This window comes from Nerophis lumbriciformis, linkage group LG01 (assembly GCF_033978685.3).
Source record: "Nerophis lumbriciformis linkage group LG01, RoL_Nlum_v2.1, whole genome shotgun sequence".
Classification (NCBI taxonomy): domain Eukaryota; kingdom Metazoa; phylum Chordata; class Actinopteri; order Syngnathiformes; family Syngnathidae; genus Nerophis; species Nerophis lumbriciformis.
Window position 1 is genome coordinate 63,545,976 of NC_084548.2, and position 20,434 is coordinate 63,566,409.

At 39.8% G+C, this 20,434-nt stretch overlaps 1 protein-coding gene across 8 annotated transcripts in view; it reads right to left on the bottom strand.

Annotated features, from left to right (window-relative positions):
• Positions 1 to 20,434, bottom strand: part of cnbpa (CCHC-type zinc finger, nucleic acid binding protein a) — a 32,888-nt gene that overhangs the window by 9,214 nt on the left and 3,240 nt on the right. For 2 of the 8 annotated variants that reach the window (XM_061923877.1, XM_061923833.1), the window contains exon 1: positions 4,440 to 4,575. The exons of 4 other annotated variants lie outside the window; for them this stretch is intronic. Coding sequence is in view for 2 of the 4 variants with exons in the window: in XM_061923869.1 (XP_061779853.1) it covers positions 3,682 to 3,684 (3 nt within the window). In the remaining 2 variants the exon portion in view is untranslated. Of the gene's footprint in view, positions 1 to 3,681; positions 3,701 to 4,439; positions 4,576 to 20,434 lie in introns of those variants that run through there. 2 more of the 8 variants (XM_061923869.1, XM_061923824.1) reach the window with 1 other exon arrangement.

Below are 20,434 nucleotides of genomic sequence, written 5' to 3' on the forward strand. Positions count from 1 at the left end.
TGTGTCAATAAAAAACTTAATATTTTCGCACTAAATGTAATTGATTTTTTTTTTTGACACAAAAAAAAATACATGTACTGCTTGAAATTGCTTTAATAGTATCTAATATTGTAACGAATATTACACTATATTATCATACTTTCCAAACATGCTTTTGTCTAAGTAAAAATACTTATCTTTACAGCAAACTACCCATCAAATGAATAAAAATGACAATGCATTTTACGTTGTTCTTTACAGCATATTGAAAAAAACGACTTAAAATTATGTTGACTGAGCTGCCGATTTTACAGTCAAAAACGTACGCTTTTTTAAACGGTATATTACTGTAGATGGAAAGGCGGTACGTTTGATTTTACAGTAGAAAAACTGGTGGCTTAGTGGTTAGAGTGTCCACCCTGAGATCAGTAGGTTGTGAATTCAAACCCTGTCTGAGTCATACCAAAGACTATAAAAATGGGACACGTTATCTCCCTGTTTGGCACTCAGCATCAAGGGTTGGAGTTGGCCGTTAAATCACCAAAAATGATTCCCGGGCGCAGCACCGCTGCTGCTCACTGCTCCCCTCACCTCCCAGGGGGTGAACAAGGGGATGGGTCAAATGCAGAGGACAAATTTCACCACACGTAGTGTGTGTGTGACAATCATTGGTACTTTAACTTCACTTAAATTGCCAGAATAAAAAAATAACTTGTACTGTTTTTCCATTAACAATATAATGTTGTAAAAACCAAACACAAAAATTCTGGCAACTAAGCTGCCAGCTTTTCCCGTAAACACCCCCCCTCCCCAAAAAACAGTGGTACTGTTTTTACATTCACTGTAAAATGTTGTAAAAAACAAAACAAATAAACTATCAGGGCTGCAACTAACGATTAATTTGATAATCGATTAATCTGTCGATTGTTACTTCGATTAATAATCGGATAAAAGAGACAAACTACATTTCTATCCTTTCCAGTATTTTATTGGGGGGGAAACAGCATACTGGCGCCATACTTATTTTGATTATTGTTTCTCAGCTGTTTGTACATGTTGCAGTTTATAAAGGGTTATTAAAAAATAAAAAAATATATATATTGCCTCTGCGCATGCAAATAGCATACATCCAACGAATCGATGACTAAATTAATCGCAAACTATTTTTATAATCAATTTTAATCGATTTAATCGATTAGTTGTTGCAGCCCTATAAACTATATTTAACAGTAAAATTTTGTAAATGTTAAGTTTTTTACTGTGAAATCGACAGTTTACTTAAAACAATTTATATAATTAATAATGAAATCCAGAGGCAAATTCATACAATATTCGCTGTTACAAGCGGCCCACCGATGGCAGCCATAACTGCCATGTGGCCCTCAATGAAAACTAGTTTGACATCCCTGATTTAGAACAATAAATGTTTTGAAGTTATTCAAGACAAAAATGCAACGGATTGTTCAACTTCAAAAAATTGGTACCGTATTTTTCGGACTATAAGTCGACGTTTTTTTTCCCATAGTTTGGCTGTGGGTGCGACGTACACTCCGGAGCGACTTCTGTGTGAAATTATTAACCTAATATTATTTATCTCATTCGCGTGAGCAACGAAGAAAATGTCCGCAATCGTCACACACACGCCAACCAATAAGAATTCGGCGGGGGCGGGTCATGGCAGAAGTGCATTGTGGGTTTTGGAATGCTAACTGCTATATGCTATACGCTACTGCCGAAGCTATTAAAATGGATCAGAGCAACATTGGCGGTAACTTATAAAAACTGAGAAGGACTGAACTAAAATGGCACCGAAAAGGAAATCATATAGTTAAAGTACCAATGATTGTCACACACACACCAGGTGTGGCGAAATTTGTCCTCTGCATTTGACCCATCTCCTTGTTTACCCCCTGGGAGGTGAGGGGAGCAGTGGGCAGCAGCAGCAGTGGGCAGCAGCAGTGCCGCGCCCGGGAATCATTTTTGGTGATTTAACCCCCAATTCCAACCCTTGATGCTGAGTGCCAAGCAGGGAGGTAATGGGTCCCATTTTTATAGTCTTTGGTATGACATACTGCAGATTACAAGCTGGACGGAGTGAAGTATGCACCAGAAAACGGCGATCAAGCAGCAGAAAGAATGGACGCTAGCGGCGCATACCAGGAGCAACACCGAGGAGGAAGATTTCATTGGATTTAGCGATCGGGAGTGACATATTGTTTGGTAAACGTATAGCATGTTCTATATGTTATAGTTATTTGAATGACTCTTACCATAAATTGTTACGTTAACATACCAGGCACGTTCTCAGTTGGTTATGCGTCATATAACGTACACTTATTCAGCCTGTTGTTCACTATTCTTTATTTATTTTAAATTGCCTTTCTAATGTCTATTGTTTGGTAAACGTATAGCATGTTCTACATCAGGGGTCGGGAACCTTTTTGGCTGAGAGAGCAATGAAAGCCAAATATTTTAAAATGTATTTCCGTGAGAGCCATATACCGTATTTTTCGGAGTATAAGTCGCACCTGCCGAAAATGCATAATAAAGAAGTTAAAAAAACATATATAAGTCGCACTGGACTTGAAAAGAACTGCGACTTATAGTCCAAAAAATACAATAATATTCTTTCACACTGAATACAACTAAATGCGTGCATTTTTAAGTAAGACCAACATTTTTAGAGTATAATAAGTCTCTTTTTCTTTTTAATAAGATTGTTATTCTGAAGGCAACAATCCATCCATCCATTTTCTACCGCTTATTCCCTTTGGGGTCGCGGGGGGCGCTGGAGCCTATCTCAGCTACAATCGGGCGGAAGGCGGGGTACACCCTGGACAAGTCGCCACCTCATCGCAGGGCCAACACAGATAGACAGACAACATTCACACTCACATCCACACACTAGGGCCAATTTAGTGTTGCCAATCAACTTATCCCCAGGTGCATGTCAATAATAAATAAAATACTTCTTACCATTAATGCGACTTCTGGCGCTGCATGGTTTTGCTGATGGCTTTGTAGTCTGGTTGATACGTGGTTATTTTTAACACTGATTACCAGCGGAATTATTCATTACTTATCGTGTTAAGCAACGTCAGCTAGGATTTATCTGAGAATCAGATGCAGTCATCAAAAGAGCCACAGGTTCCCCACACCTGTTCTACCGTATTTTTCGGACTATGTCGCAGTTTTTTTTCATAGTGCGATTTATATATGTTTTTTTCCTTCTTTATTATGCATTTTCGGCGGGTGCGACTTATACTCCGAAAAATACGGTATATGTTAAGAGTTATTTGAATGACTCTTGCCATAATATGTTACAATAACATACCAGGCACGTTCTCAGTTGGTTATTTATGCGTCATATAACGTACACTTATTCAGCCTGTTCACTATTCTTTATTTTATTTTAAATTGCCTTTCTAATGTCTATTCTTGGTGTTGAATTTTAGCAAATAAATTTCCCCCCAAAATGCGACTTATACATGGTTTTTTTCTTCTTAATTGTGCATTTTCGGCCGGTGCTGCGTATACTCCGGAGCGATTTATAATCCGAAAAATGCGGTAGTTTGCAACGGTTCAAGTACCATTGGAAAGTTTTTCCACAAGTCTTTAAAATGGTATCAAATGCTTTTAAGATATTTTGCAGCATATATAGTTTGTGATATGTAATCAAGCTCCTCGTGAGAAAATACTTGCCATTAATGAATAACCTGTTTATGGTCAGAGAGCAAAACGCAACTTGTTGACTCAAATGCGCAAGTTGGGCTAAATCTGGCCGACTGCAACGTCACAAATGTGGCAAAGAAGTTTATTTATTGAACAAGCCCTTTATAGTATGACAGCATGCCGTGGTTGCAGTATCAAACACACGCTCGCACGTGAAACTCGACGTCTTTGCCTGGACCAAAGGCGCCTTTGATCACTTCCCCAAAAAAGTCCCTTTTGAACGATGAATGTGACAAAGAAGGCACCGGTGTCCAGAATGAAGAGTTAAAAAAATAAAATAAAAAGGTCGAGCTAGGCTAACGTCGGCCTAGTCACGTTGACGCTCCTGCGCAGGCGCGAAACGCCATCGCTACATGCTCTACGACGCGCTAGCCACATGCTAACCACGCTAGCGCGAACAACAAGCGCGGTTCAGTCGACGATAGAACCCCCGTCTTCAACGGGAACACAGTTCCGCCGACACAACTAGCAATACGCCGCCATAACGCATAGTTAGGGATGGGCTTCGGAGGAATTTCGTGGCTAAATGGAAATTTCCCGCGCAGGGACAAACACGCCGAGTTGGTTGTGACGGGCCTGCTACTCCGAGCAGGCCGCGACGCTGCCGGATAAAAACCCTTCCGAATGGGAAATACTCCTGGGCGATTGCTTCGCCCGCGTCATACTTTCGACATCCATTTGTATGAAATGTGTATGGAAATAGTTTATGGTGGGGTTTTAACGCTTACCTCTAGCTGTGAAGCACCGTCAGTGTTTACGCCTCCTTCTTTGCGCTACATGCGGTGCGACCAAGAGTTCCTGAATTGTCATTCACGGTAACCAGCCAAGCCCGCGCGCTGATTGGCCGACAGCTCTGGTACTAGCCAATCACATACGAGGATGCGTGGACACGCCTCTATGAATGAACCAATCATCGAACCGGAACTGCCCTTTTCTTCCTTTACGTTGACTTTTGCTTGATTGATTGAAACTTTTATTAGTAGGTTGCACAGTGAAGTACATATTCTGTACAATTGACCACTAAATGGTAACACTCAAATAAGTTTTTCAACTTGTTTAAGTCGGGGTCCACTTAAATTGATACATGATATACTATCAAATATATACTAACTCATACTTGCCAACCCTCCCGAATTTTCCGTGAGACTCCCGAAATTCAGCGCCTCTCCCAAAAACCTCCCGGGACAAATATTCTCCCGAAAATCTCCCGATTTTCAGCCGGAGCTAGAGGCCACGCCCCCTCCAGCTCCATGCGGACCTGAGTGAGGACAGCCTTTTTTCAGAACGGGAGGACAACAGGGTGACAAGAACTAAATCATTCAGACTAGAGACAAATTGTATTATTATGTTTATCTTACCTAAAAATAAATATATTTATTAATTTAAAAAAAAAAAAACTAAATACATTTTTATTATATTTTGCTAAAAACATCAAAATGAATTGTATTTTTTTTTGTATTTTTTCTGACTCCTTATTACATCCAGCCATAGAACTAAAATAAACATATTTGAAATAATTAATTTTAAATGATCATAATAATTCATTTAAAATGACCATATTTAATTATTAAAATAATTGCTTGTTTATCAACAACTTTAGCATTTTATTCATTACATTTTGAAGCTCTCAGAAGCCAAGTTATGTTATATTCCTTAAGATTTATTTATGCAAGTTTGAAGTATCAATTATCCAAACACAGTTTTGTTTGCATATTTTCATGATGTAGATTATATATATATATATATATATATATATATATATATATATATATATATATATATATATATATATATATATATATATATATATATGTATGAAATACTTGACTTGGTGAATTCTAGCTGTCAATATACTCTTAACCACGCCCCCAACCACGCCCCACCTCACCCCTGACCACGCCCCCACCATCCACCCCCCACCTCCCGAAATCGGAGGTCTCAAGGTTGGCAAGTATGTACTAACTCGAGATGCGTTAAAATGTAATATCGGAAATTATCGGTATCGTTTTTTTTTATTATCGGTATCGTTTTTGTTGTTGTTTTTTTTAATTTATTAAATCAACATAAAAAACACAAGATACACTTACAATTAGTGCACCAACCCAAAAAATTCACACAAAAGGGTTGTTTCTTTCTGTTATTAATATTCTGGTTCCTACATTATATATCAATATATATCAATACAGTCTGCAAGGGATACAATCCGTAAGCACACATGATTGTGTGTGCTGCTGGTCCACTAATAGTACTAACCTTTAACAGTTAATTTTACTAATTTTCATTAATTACTAGTTTCTATGTAACTGTTTTTGTATTGTTTTACTTTTTTTTTATTCAAGAAAATGTTTTTTAATTTATTTATCTTATTTTATTTTATTAATTTTTTTTAAAAGTACCTTATCTTCACCATACCTGGTTGTCCAAATTAACTTTAACAGTTAATTTGACTAATTTTCATTAATTACTAGTTCCTATGTAACTGTTTTTGTATTGTTTCACTTTCTTTTTTATTCAAGAAAACGGTTTTTAATTTATTTATCTTATTTTATTTTATTAATTTTTTTTAAAAGTACCTTATCTTCACCATACCTGGTTGTCCAAATTAGGCATAATAATGTGTTAATTCCACGACTGTATATATCGGTTGATATAGAGTATCGGTTGATATTGGTATCGGTAATTAAAGAGTTGGACAATATCGGAATATCGGATATCGGCAAAAAACCATTATCGGACATCCCCATACTTGCCAACCTTGAGACCTCCGATTTCGGGAGGTGAGGGGTGGGGGTGTGGGGGGGCGTGGTTAAGAGGGGAGGAGTATATTGACAGCTAGAATTCACCAAGTCAAGTACTTCATACATATATTATATATATATATATATATATATATATATATATATATATATATATATATATATATATATATATATATATATATACATATATATCTACATCCTGAAAATATGCAAACAAAACTGTGTTTAGATAATTGATACTTCAAACTTGCATAAATAAATATTAAGGAATATAACATAACTTGGCTTCTGAGTGCTTCAAAATGTAATGAATAAAATGCTAAAGTTGTTGATAAACAAGCAATTATTTTAATAATTAAATATGGTCATTTTAAATGACATATTATGATAATTTAAAATTAATTATTTCAAATATGTTTATTTTAATGTATAATTCTATAGCTGGATGTAATAAGGACTCAGAAAAAATAAAAATAAAAATACAATTACCGGTAATTTTGATGTTTTTAGCTAAATATAGTAAAAATGTATTTATTTATTTTTTTTTTATTGATAAATATATTTATTTTTAGGTAAAATAAACATAATAATACAATTTATCTGTCTGGATGATTTAGTTCTTGTCACCCTGTTGTCCTCCCGTCGTGAAAAGGGGCTGTCCTCACTCAGGTCCGCATGGAGCTGGAGGGGGCGTGGCCTCCAGCTCTGGCTGAAAATCGGGATATTTTTGGGAGAATATTTATCCCGGGAGGTTTTCGGGTGAGGCGCTGAATTTCGGGAGTCTCCCGGAAAATTCGGGAGGGTTGGCAAGTATGGACATCCCTAATACTAACATCTTAATACAGTCATCACACAAGATAATAATCAGAGTATATACATTGAATTATTTACATTATTTACATTATTAACAATCCGGGGTGGGGGGGGGGTTAGGTTTGGTTGGTATCAACACTTCAGTCAGCAACAATCAGCATCAACAATTGCATCATCAAAGAAATGGATATTGAAACAGTGTAGGACTGACTTGGTAGGATATGTTCAGCAAGTAGTGGACATAGAGAGAGAGATCAGAAAGAATAAGAAAAAGTGTCTACATTTGATTGTTTGATTGTTTACATTTGATTATTTACAATCCAAAGAGGTTTTATGTGGAAGGGAGGGTGTTAGTTTAGGGTTGTAGTTGCCTGGAGGTGTTCCTTCAGTGCGATTTTGAAGGAGGATCGAGATGCCCTTTCTTTTATACCTGTTGGGAGTGCATTCCATATTGATATGGCATAGAAAGAGAATGAGTTAAAGGCCTACTGAAATGCGATTTTCTTATTTAAACGGGGATAGCAGGTCCATTCTATGTGTCATACTTGATCATTTCGCGATATTGCCATATTTTTGCTGAAAGGATTTAGTAGAGAACATCGACGATAAAGTTCGCAACTTTTGGTCGCTGATAAAAAAGTCTTGCCTGTACCGGAAGTAGCAGACGAGTAGCGTGACGTCACAGGTTGTGGAGCTCCTCACATCTGCACATTGTTTACAATCATGGCCACCAGCAGCGAGAGCGATTCGGACCGAGAAAGCGACGATTTCCCCATTAATTTGAGCGAGGATGAAAGATTTGTGGATGAGGAAAGTGAGAGTGAAGGACTAGAGGGCAGTGGGAGCGATTCAGATAGGGTAGATGCTGTGAGAGGCGGGTGGGACCTGATATTCAGCTGGGAATGACTAAAACAGTACATAAACACAAGACATATATATACTCTATTAGCCACAACACAACCAGGCTTATATTTAATATGCCACAAATTAATCCCGCATAGCAAACACCTCCCCCCTCCCGTCCATATAACCCGCCAACACAACTCAAACACCTGCACAACACACTCAATCCCACAGTCCAATGTACCGTTCACCTCCCCAAAGTTCATACAGCACATATATTTCCCCAAAGTCCCCAAAGTTACGTATGTGACATGCACATAGCGGCACGCACGTACGGGCAAGCGATCAAATGTTTGGAAGCCGCAGCTGCATGCGTACTCACGGTACCGTGTCTGCGCATCCAACTCAAAGTCCTCCTGGTAAGAGTCTCTGTTGTCCCAGTTCTCCACCGGCCAATGGTACAGCTTGACTGTCATCTTCCGGGAATGTAAACAATGAAACACCGGCTGTGTTTGTGTTGCTGCAGTCGGCCGCAATACACCGCTTCCCACCTACAGCTTTCTTCTTTGCTGTCTCCATTGTTCATTGAACAAATTGCAAAAGATTCACCAACACAGATGTCCAGAATACTGTGGAATTTTGCGATTAAAACAGACGACTTAATAGCTGGCCACCATGCTGTTCCAAAATGTCCTCCACAATCCGTGACGTCACTTGCTGACGTCATCATACCGAGACGTTTTCAGCAGGACATTTCGCGCAAAATTTAAAATTGCACTTTAGTAAGTGTCAAGTTCTCCAGGTTTTTTCACAGCCTTGCCCGAACTTGAAAGGGCCAGTTGGACTCAGGAAGGACTCAAAGGGACAACTCAATCCTTTTTCCTTGTGATTTATTGATGTTTGATTTGAAGCAATAAAATAAAGTGGGTTATTGGTGTAGATGAATGGTTGAACAAAATGAATAGTCGAATAGTGGGGGTTGAATAGGTGAATAGGTGAATAGCAGTATAGTGGGGGTTGAATAGGTGAATAGGTGAATAGCAGTATAGTGGGGGTTGAATAGCTGTTGGTAGATTAGTTCCACTTCATCACCTTCCTCAGACTTGGCCTCCATGTCCACCAGTAGGCCGGTCTCGTAGTCATCGTTTGCTTCACCGACATCCCTCGCCAGACTGGAAAGTTTGCAGAACTCCTCTTGTAGTTCCTGCTTTATCATGGTATCTGCAGCCCTGCTGAGGTAGTTGGCTTGCTTGGTGAAGACACTTTTGGCTACGGTCCTCTCTTGCTTCAGTTGCTTGACTGTTTTTCCAAGAGCTTCGCTTGCCATGGTGCAGTTTTAAGTACCTCCCTTTGCGACAGCAGCTTCTTTGACTTCAGGCCTTTAATCCTCGTCTTCACTGCCACGCTGGTGGTTATCAACTGGCCCTTTCAAGTTCGGGCAAGGCTGTGAAAAAACCTGGAGAACTTGACAGTTGATAACCAGTTGCATCTTCTGAGTCCAAACAGGAGCTGCCTTCCTTCCTTCTAGCAGCATGTCAAAGGGCTGACTGACTGAAACTCAAACATTTTGAGCATGTGCTCTGAGCAGGTGAACAGGTGAATTCAATCAAACCAATCTGTTGGAAGCAGGTGGAGATTTTCAGCCCTCAGCTCTCACTGTTGCCCCTTCAGGCCTGGAGTGTGCTCTGCAAATCAGTGGTGTTTGTGCTGCTCTGTACTTTGACTTGACACCTCCCACTTGACCTCTTGGTTTTTTAAACCCAAGGAGGTCACATCATCATCTGTTCCGGCAAGTTTACCTTCAGTTTGCATGATGTTGTTCTTGTTCTTCAACTGGTATTAAAACAATGATCCGTCTGACGTCTCTGTGAAGAATGGTGGCCGGGATTTTACTTGAGTGCTGCTTTCCCTTCTTTTCAGCAGGTTTTGCAGAGGAGACTGAGTAGCTGGGAAAAGTCCTGATTTGCACATCTCTCACAATCGATGGCAGTGAGTACTACTTGCTTGCACATTTGTGGTGAGGTTTCCTGATATTTTAGCTTACTTGAAGCTGAGCGTTTGATCCGAGTTCGCCACTTCCTGACTGCTCTCCATACCCAGGCAATGACTCGGATCAGCTTGGTCAGGCTGCTGAATTTCTTTATGTCCAGGATTCTTTGGACAGCAGAACCGGCAGGTGGTCTTCGGACTTGGATATTGGACTCTTGTTCAGAAGAACTGTGGTCATTTCTGACATGAGTAGGTTTTGGAGTTTTTTCTGTAATAGATGGGACATCATTCTGGTTCCTCTTTGCCTGTGCTCTGGTTACCACTGCTGTGAAAGACTTCCTTTGAAGCTTGTCAATGCTCGCTGTGGCATTCGCAGCAACCTCTTTGGCTGACTTTGTCAGCCACTCATCCACAGGATGTTTTAGAAACTCAGGTCCCTCCTGCCACACAGAATCCTTTTTAAGGTCCTCTGGTGATGCTCCTCTTGTTATGAGATCAGCGATATTCAGGTCTCCTGGAATCCATCTCCAATCTTCAATAGACGTGGACTTCTGGATCTCTCCAACTCTGTTTGCGAAGAAGGTCTGATATCCGTAGCTCTCTCTTTGGATTGATCCCAGAACAGTTTGACTGTCCAGCAGATGGAGCCAACATTCAATTTCCATCCGACTGTGTTTTTCAATATACCTTCTGAGCCGTGTAGCAAAGACAGCACCACATATTTCAGCTTTCACTGCCTCTCCTTTCTGGTCGATGGGTGTGAGCTTGGCTTTGGACTCTGTCAGTCTGACTTGAATGCCTTCTTCAGTCTCCCATCTGAGGTACACCACAGCTCCATAGCTTCTGTCACTTCCATCAGAGAAGGTTATTCCCCAGGGTTTTCCAATCCGATTGGCTGGTGTGAGGCTTCTGTGGAAGGTGATTTGGCTGAGGCGCGTGTATTCCTCAAACAGTGAGATGGCTTCTTCTCTCAACTTTCCAGACAAAGGTTTGTCCCAAGTGTCTCTGGTCAGAGTTTTGCTTCCAGCTGCTTCTTGAAAAGCTTTCCTGACAAGAATGGCACCTTTCTGCTTAGCAGGTGTGACAAGACCTATTGGGTCGTACAGGCTAGCGACCTGGCTAAGCAGTTGTCTTCTTGTCAGTGGATCTGGAGTTTCTTGTCTCACCTCTCCCACCAGGAGATTTTGGCCCATTCTCATCTTCTTCTTTCTTCTTGAGAAATTGATGGAGGTCATGGGGTAGAGTCTGTCTTTTCCAACGAGGTATCCAACACCAAGGGCTTTGTTTTCATCTTCACTCATCTGATTTGGGAGAATGAGGATCCTGTCCGATGAGGATTTCAGCTTTATTGGTACAGACTCCCGCCTCCCACTTTGGCCTGATCGGACCCAAGGCTTGAGAAAGAACCCGCCTGACTTTAGGATTTCCTCCACTCTTCTTGTGTTTTCCTCCAGCTGTTCCAGGTCATTATGGGATGTCAACAGATCATCAACATACGCGTCCTCTTCCACGATCCTACATTCCTCTTTCAGGTGAGCGAACTTGGGCAGCTTGGCTGTCTCTCTCATGGCGAGTTGTGCGATGCACCCTGCTGGTCGATCACCGATGTTGACTCTGGTGATGGCATATTCCTCAATTTCTCCATCCTCAGTGTCTCTCCAGAGGAATCTGTGGAGGTGCATCTCCAGGTCTTCTAGCCACACAGAATTGTACATTTTTTTAATGTCACCAAGAGCAGCATGGACTCCTCTTCTGAACCTGAGTAGAACTGCTCGGATGGGATTGAGGACATCAGGCCCTTTCAGCAGGAGATCATTCATGCTGCGTCCTTGGAACCTCTGGCTGCTGTTCCATACCAATCGCACAGGTGTTGTAACTGAATGCGGGTTTGGCGCCACCAAGTGGCTGACGTACCACACTGGTCCTTGCCAGCCAGCAATGGTCTCTTTGGTGAGTTTCTTTGCCGCTTTCCTTGCCACCATCTCATGGACTTGAGCTGTGTATGCCACTCGCCACTCTGGTTCTTTCTTGAGCTGCTTCTCTGTCCGCAGGAAAGTGGCCTGAACTGCACTTCTGTTGTTGGGCAGCGAGGTTGGATCTTCAATCCAGGGATATTTCGTGTCCCAGTGTGGTTCGTCACTATGTGCATCTGCTTTGACATAGGTTAGGCCTTTCCTTATGATTTCCAGCTCTTTCTCCTCTTTTATAGTCATTTCTTTTCCTCCTGGTTGACAGTTGCCGCACCGGCATCCCCCGCACTTGGGTTCGCAGGCGGCTCCAATGCTTTCCCATTTCCACCAGTTTAAGAACTCTCTGCCAGCTGTCGTCATCTTGGTTTCAGCAATTTCCTGATATTTCACTGCTGTAGTTCTCATAGACCGGGCAAAGTGTGTTTTGGATCTATGCATAGCCACATCCACTTCTTCAAAGAGGTTTGGATGTGCTCCCCCAACAGTCATTCCTAATGGGCTTTCCCAAAGCACCAGGTCCCCAATTACCTTTACTCTTTGTGGAGCGAGTCTTCCTTCACGGTGGCTGATGAGAAGCTCAATATGCTTTGGTCTTTTCAGATTTTCAAGGTTGATGTCTGGGAAGAACTTCCTGATTTGGTGAGGTTTGATTTCACTGTGCACTTTGGCAATTTCATCCAAGCCATAGCATACAAGCTCATGAGCTCTCTCTGTGCCTGTGGGCGTCTTCACTCTCACCTTGAGTAAATATCTTCTGGTCTTTACCGTCATGGTCATTCCTCCAACTCCTTGGACAACAAGGGTGACGTTTTCATTTCGCAGGTCGAGTCTTTTGGCAGCTCTGTGAGTGATGTAGTTGGTGTCCGATGCCAGGTCAATGAGAGTTCCAATTTTCTGTCCTGCATTGCTAGTTACTTCCAACAGCATCAGAATTACTGGTAACTCACGTGTATTTGCATCCATCACTCCAGGTTGGATCTTTCCAGTCTGGCGAGGGAACTGTCAAGTTCTCCAGGTTTTTTCACAGCCTTGCCCGAACTTGAAAGGGCCAGTTGGACTCAGGAAGGACTCAAAGGGACAACTCAATCCTTTTTCCTTGTGATTTATTGATGTTTGATTTGAAGCAATAAAATAAAGTGGGTTATTGGTGTAGATGAATGGTTGAACAAAATGAATAGTCGAATAGTGGGGGTTGAATAGGTGAATAGGTGAATAGCAGTATAGTGGGGGTTGAATAGGTGAATAGGTGAATAGCAGTATAGTGGGGGTTGAATAGCTGTTGGTAGATTAGTTCCACTTCATCACCTTCCTCAGACTTGGCCTCCATGTCCACCAGTAGGCCGGTCTCGTAGTCATCGTTTGCTTCACCGACATCCCTCGCCAGACTGGAAAGTTTGCAGAACTCCTCTTGTAGTTCCTGCTTTATCATGGTATCTGCAGCCCTGCTGAGGTAGTTGGCTTGCTTGGTGAAGACACTTTTGGCTACGGTCCTCTCTTGCTTCAGTTGCTTGACTGTTTTTCCAAGAGCTTCGCTTGCCATGGTGCAGTTTTAAGTACCTCCCTTTGCGACAGCAGCTTCTTTGACTTCAGGCCTTTAATCCTCGTCTTCACTGCCACGCTGGTGGTTATCAACTGGCCCTTTCAAGTTCGGGCAAGGCTGTGAAAAAACCTGGAGAACTTGACAGTTGATAACCAGTTGCGTCTTCTGAGTCCAAACAGGAGCTGCCTTCCTTCCTTCTAGCAGCATGTCAAAGGGCTGACTGACTGAAACTCAAACATTTTGAGCATGTGCTCTGAGCAGGTGAACAGGTGAATTCAATCAAACCAATCTGTTGGAAGCAGGTGGAGATTTTCAGCCCTCAGCTCTCACTGTTGCCCCTTCAGGCCTGGAGTGTGCTCTGCAAATCAGTGGTGTTTGTGCTGCTCTGTACTTTGACTTGACAGTAAGCTAACCCGGCCGTATTGGCATGTGTTGCAGTGTTAAGATTTCATCATTGATGTATAAACTATCAGACTGCGTGGTCGGTAGTAGTGGGTTTCAGTAGGCCTTTAAGACCTTTGTTAGTTCGGAATCTGGGTTTAACGTGGTTAGTGGAGCTCCCCCTGGTGTTGTGGTTATGGCGGTCATTTACATTAAGGAAGTTGTTTGACATGTACTTCGGTATCAGGGAGGTGTAGCGGATTTTATAGACTAGGCTCAGTGCAAGTTGTTTTACTCTGTCCTCCACCCTGAGCCAGCCCACTTTGGAGAAGGTGTGATCTGGGATGGAGGTCTAGAAGTAATCTGACCAGCTTGATCTAGGATGTTTGGAGTCTAGATTTGAGGGATTTGGAGGTGCTAGGGTACCAGGAGGTGCATGCGTAATGGAAAAAGGGTCGAACGAGAGTTCCCGCCAGAATCTTCATGGTGCTTTTGTTGACCAGAGAGGAGATTCTGTAGAGAAATCTCGTTCGTTGGTTGACCTTTTTGATTACCTTGGTTGTCATTTTATCACAGGAAAGATTAGCCTCTAGAATGGAACATACATTCTAAAAAATTACTACATTAAAAAGTGCAATAAAAGAGCAAAAAAGGTGACATGTAACGAGGACAAGTTACAATGCTGACTCTGATACAACAAAACTGCCATACAGGCTGTATTTTTTCTTTATAATAATAATAATAATGGATTAGATTTTATATCATGCTTTTCTATTATTAGATACTCAAAGCGCTCAGAGAGAAGTGGGAACCCATTATTCATTCACAACCGGTGGTGGTAAGCTACATTTGTAGCCACAGCTGCCCTGGGGAAGACTGACGGAAGCGAGGCTGCCAGTTTGCGCCTACGGCCCCTCCGGCCACCACCTACCATTCATTCATCATTAATTTACCAGTGTGAGCGGCACAGGGGACAAGGGTGAAGTGTCCTGCCCAAGGACACAACGGCAGCGATTTGGATGTCAAGAGGCAGGGAGCGAACCTGCAACCCTCAGGTTTCTGGCACGGCCGTTCTAACCACCACGCCATACCGCCCCATTTGACCAATCAAAGCCTAAAACTAGATTTGACCAATCAAAGCCTAAAACTAGATTTGACCAATCTAAATCTAAAACTAGATTTGACCAATCTAAGCCTAAATCTAGATTTGACCAATCTAAGTCTAAAACTAGATTTGACCAATCTAAGCCTAAATCTAGATTTGACCAATCAAGCCTAAAACTAGATTTGACCAATCAAAGCCTAAAACTAGATTTGACCAATCTAAGCCTAAAACTAGATTTGACCAATCTAAGCCTAGGACTAGTATGACCAATCTAAGTATAAAACTAGATGTGACCAATCTAAGCCTAAAACTAGATTTGACCAATCTAAGCCTAAAACTAGATTTGCCCAATCAAAGCCTAAAACTAGATTTGACCAATCAAAGTCTAAAACTAGATTTGACCAATCTAAGCCTAAAACTAGATTTGCCCAATCAAAGCCTAAAACTAGATTTGACCAATCAAAGCCTAAAACTAGATTTGACCAATCAAAGCCTAAAACTAGGTTTGACCAATCTAAGCCAAAAAGTAGATTTGACCAATCTCAGCCTAAAACTAGATTTGACCAATCTAAGCCTAAAACTAGATTTGACCAATCTAAGTCTAAAACTAGATTTGACCAATCTAAGTCTAAATCTAGATTTGACCAATCTAAGCCTAATTCTAGATTTGACCAATCAAGCCTAAAACTAGATTTGACCAATCAAAGCCTAAAACTAGATTTGACCAATCTAAGCCTAAAACTAGATTTGACCAATCTAAGCCTAAGACTAGTATGACCAATCTAAGTATAAAACTAGATGTGACCAATCTAAGCCTAAAACTAGATTTGACCAATCTAAGCCTAAAACTAGATTTGCCCAATCAAAGCCTAAAACTAGATTTGACCAATCAAAGTCTAAAACTAGATTTGACCAACCTAAGCCTAAAACTACATTTGACAAATCTAAGCCTAAAACTAGATTTGACCAATCAAAGCCTAAAACTAGATTTGACCAATCTAAGCCTAAAACTAGATTTGACCAATCTAAGCCTAAAACTAGATTTGACCAATCTAAGCCTAAAACTAGATTTGACCAAACTAAGCCTAACACTAGATTTGACCAATCTAAGCCTAAAACTAGATTTGACCAATCAAAGCCTAAAACTAGATTTGATCAATCTAAGCCTAACACTACATTTGACCAATCTAAGCCTAAAACTAGATTTGACCAATCAAAGTCTAAAACTAGATTTGACCAATCTAAGCCTAACACTAGTTTTGACCAATCTAAGCCTAAAACTAGATTTGACCAATCTAAACCTAACACTAGATTTGACCAATCTAAGCCTAACACTAGATTTGACCAATCTAAGCCTAAAACTAGATTTGACCAATCTAAGCCTAAAACGAGATTTGACCAATCTAAGCCTAAAACTAGATTTGACCAACCTAAGCCTAAAACTAGATTTGACCAATCTAAGCCTAAAACTAGTTTTGACCAATCTAAGCCTAACACTAGATTTGACCAACCTAAGCCTAAAACCAGATTTGACCAATCTAAGCCTAAAACTAGATTTGACCAATCAAAGCCTAAAACTAGATTTGACCAATCTAACCCTAAAACTAGATTTGACCAATTAAAGCCTAAAACTAGATTTGACCAAAGTAAGCCTAACACTAGATTTGACCAATCTAAGCCTAAAACTAGATTTTACCAATCAAAGCCTAAAACTAGATTTGATCAATCTAAGCCTAACACTACATTTGACCAATCAAAGCCTAAAACTAGATTTGACCAATCAAAGTCTAAAACTAGATTTGACCAATCAAAGTCTAAAACTAGATTTGACCAATCTAAGCCTAACACTAGATTTGACCAATTTAAGCCTAAAACTAGATTTGACCAATCTAAGCCTAACACTAGATTTGACCAATCTAAGCCTAACACTAGATTTGACCAATCTAAGCCTAAAACTAGATTTGACCAATCTAAGCCTAAAACGAGATTTGACCAATCTAAGCCTAAAACTAGATTTGACCAATCTAAGCCTAAAACTAGATTTGACCAATCAAAGCCTAAGACTAGATTTGACCAATCTAAGCCAAAAACTAGATTTGACCAATCTAAGCCTAAAACTAGATTTGACCAATCAATGTCTAAAACTAGATTTGACCAATCTATGCCTAACACTAGATTTGACCAATCTAAGCCTAAAACTAGATTTGACCAATCTAAGCCTAAAACTAGATTTGACCAATCTAAGACTAACACTAGATTTGACCAATCTAAGCCTAAAACTAGATTTGACCAATCAAAGCCTAAAACTAGATTTGACCAATCTAAGACTAACACTAGATTTGACCAATCTAAGCCTAAAACTAGATTTGACCAATCAAAGCCTAAAACTAGATTTGACCAATCTCAGCCTAAAACTAGATTTGACCAATCAAAGCCTAAAACTAGATTGGACAAATCAAAGCCTAAAACTAGATTTGACCAATCTAAGCCTAAAACTAGATTTGACCAATTTAAGCCTAAAACTTGATTTGACCAATCAAAGCCTAAAACTAGATTTGACCAAACTAAGCCTAAAATTAGATTTGACCAACCTAAGCCTAAAACTAGATTTGACCAATCTAAGCCTAAAACTAGATATTTGGCCAATCTAAGCCTAACACTAGATTTGACCAATCAAAACCTAAAACTAGATTTGACCAAACTAAGCCTAACACTAGATTTGACCAAACTAAGCCTAAAATTAAATTTGACCAATCTAAGCCTAAAACTAGATTTGACCAATCTAAGCCTAAAACTAGATTTGACCAATCTAAGCCTAAAACTAGATTTGACCAAACTAAGCCTAACACTAGATTTGACCAATCTAAGCCTAACACTAGATTTGACCAATCTAAGCCTAAAACTAGATTTAAACAATCTAAGCCTAAAACTAGATTTGACCAATCTAAGCCTAACCCTAGGTTTGACCAATCTAAGCCTAACACTAGATTTGACCAAACTAAGCCTAAAATTAGATTTGACCAATCTAAGCCTAAAACTAGATTTGACCAATCTAAGCCTAAAACTAGATATTTGGCCAATCTAAGCCTAACACTAGATTTGACCAATCAAAGCCTAAAACTAGATTTGACCAATCTAAGCCTAAAACGAGTATGACCAATCAAAGCCTAAAACTAGATTTGACCAAACTAAGCCTAACACTAGATTTGACCAATCTAAGCCTAAAATTAGATTTGACCAATCTAAGCCTAAAACTAGATTTGACCAATCTAAGCCTAAAACTATATTTGACCAATCTGAGCCTAAAACAAGATTTGACCAAAGTAAGCCTAACACTAGATTTGACCAATCTCAGTCTAAAACTATATTTGACCAAAGTAAGCCTAACACTAGATTTGACCAATCTAAGCCTAAAACTAGATTTGTCCAATCTAAGCCTAACACTAGTTTTGACCAATCTAAGCCTAAAACTATATTTGACCAATCTAAGCCTAACACTAGATTTGACCAATCTAAGCCTAAAACTATATTTGACCAATCCAAGCCTAAAACTAGATTTGACCAATCAAAGCCTAAAACTAGATTTGACCAACCTAAGCCTAACACCAGATTTGACCAATCTAAGCCTAACACTAGATTTGACCAATCTAAGCCTAACACTAGATTTGACCAATCTAAGCCTAACACTAGATTTGACCAATCTAAGCCTAAAACTAGATTTGACCAATCTAAGCCTAAAACTAGATTTGACCAATCAAAGCCTAAAACTAGATTGGACCAATCTAAGCCTAAAACTAGATTTGACCAATCTAAGCCTAAAACTAGATTTGACCAATTTAAGCCTAAAACTTGATTTGACCAATCAAAGCCTAAAATTAGATTTGACCAATCTAAGCCTAAAACTTGATTTGACCAATCAAAGCCTAAAATTAGATTTGACCAATCTAAGCCTAAAACTAGATTTGACCAATCTAAGCCTAAAACTAGATATTTGGCCAATCTAAGCCTAACACTAGATTTGACCAATCAAAGCCTAAAACTAGATTTGACCAAACTAAGCCTAACACTAGATTTGACCAAACTAAGCCTGAAATTAGATTTGACCAATCTAAGCCTAAAACTAGATTTGACCAATCTAAGCCTAAAACTAGATATTTGGCCAATCTAAGCCTAACACTAGATTTGACCAATCAAAGCCTAAAACTAGATTTGACCAAACTAAGCCTAACACTAGATTTGACCAATCTAAGCCTAAAACTAGATTTGACCAATCTAAGCCTAAAACGAGTATGACCAATCAAAGCCTAAAACTAGATTTGACCAAACTAAGCCTAACACTAGATTTGACCAATCTAAGCCTAAAATTAGATTTGACCAATCTAAGCCTAAAACTATATTTGACCAATCTAAGCCTAAAACTATATTTGACCAATCTGATCCTAAAACAAGATTTGACCAAAGTAAGCCTAACACTAGATTTGACCAATCTCAGTCTAAAACTATATTTGACCAAAGTAAGCCTAACACTAGATTTGACCAATCTAAGCCTAAAACTAGATTTGTCCAATCTAAGCCTAACACTAGATTTGACCAATCTAAGCCTAAAACTATATTTGACCAATCTAAGCCTAACACTAGATTTGACCAATCTAAGCCTAAAACTATATTTGGCCAATCCAAGCCTAAAACTAGATTTGACCAATCAAAGCCTAAAACTAGATTTGACCAATCTAAGCCTAACACTAGATTTGACCAATCTAAGCCTAACACTAGATTTGACCAATCTAAGCCTAACACTAGATTTGACCAATCTAAGCCTAACACTAGATTTGACCAATCTAAGCCTAAAACTAGATTTGACCAATCTAAGCCTAAAACTAGATTTGACCAATCTAAGCCTAAAACTAGATTTGACCAATCTAAGTCTAAAACTAGACTTGACCAATCTAAGGCTAAGACTAGTATGACCAATCTCTCGAGACTCAAATCACTTTACATAGTGAAACCCATTATCTACATTTAAGCTACATTTATACAAGGGAGGAGCCGGACGAAGTCTGGGCTACTCTGCTTAGGCTGCTGTCCCCGCGACCCGACCTCGAATAAGTGGAAGACGATGGATGGATGGATGGATAACGGCAGTGACTAGGATGGCGGAAGCTGGAATCGAACCTGGCACTATCAAGTTGCGTACACGGTTGCTCTACCAACTTTCGAACAATAACATTGATATTATAATAGGGACCGTTTTTAAACTGCTGCCAGGATATGACTCAATTGTGCAAACTATGGAGTATATATATATGAATACTGTACCTGTGAA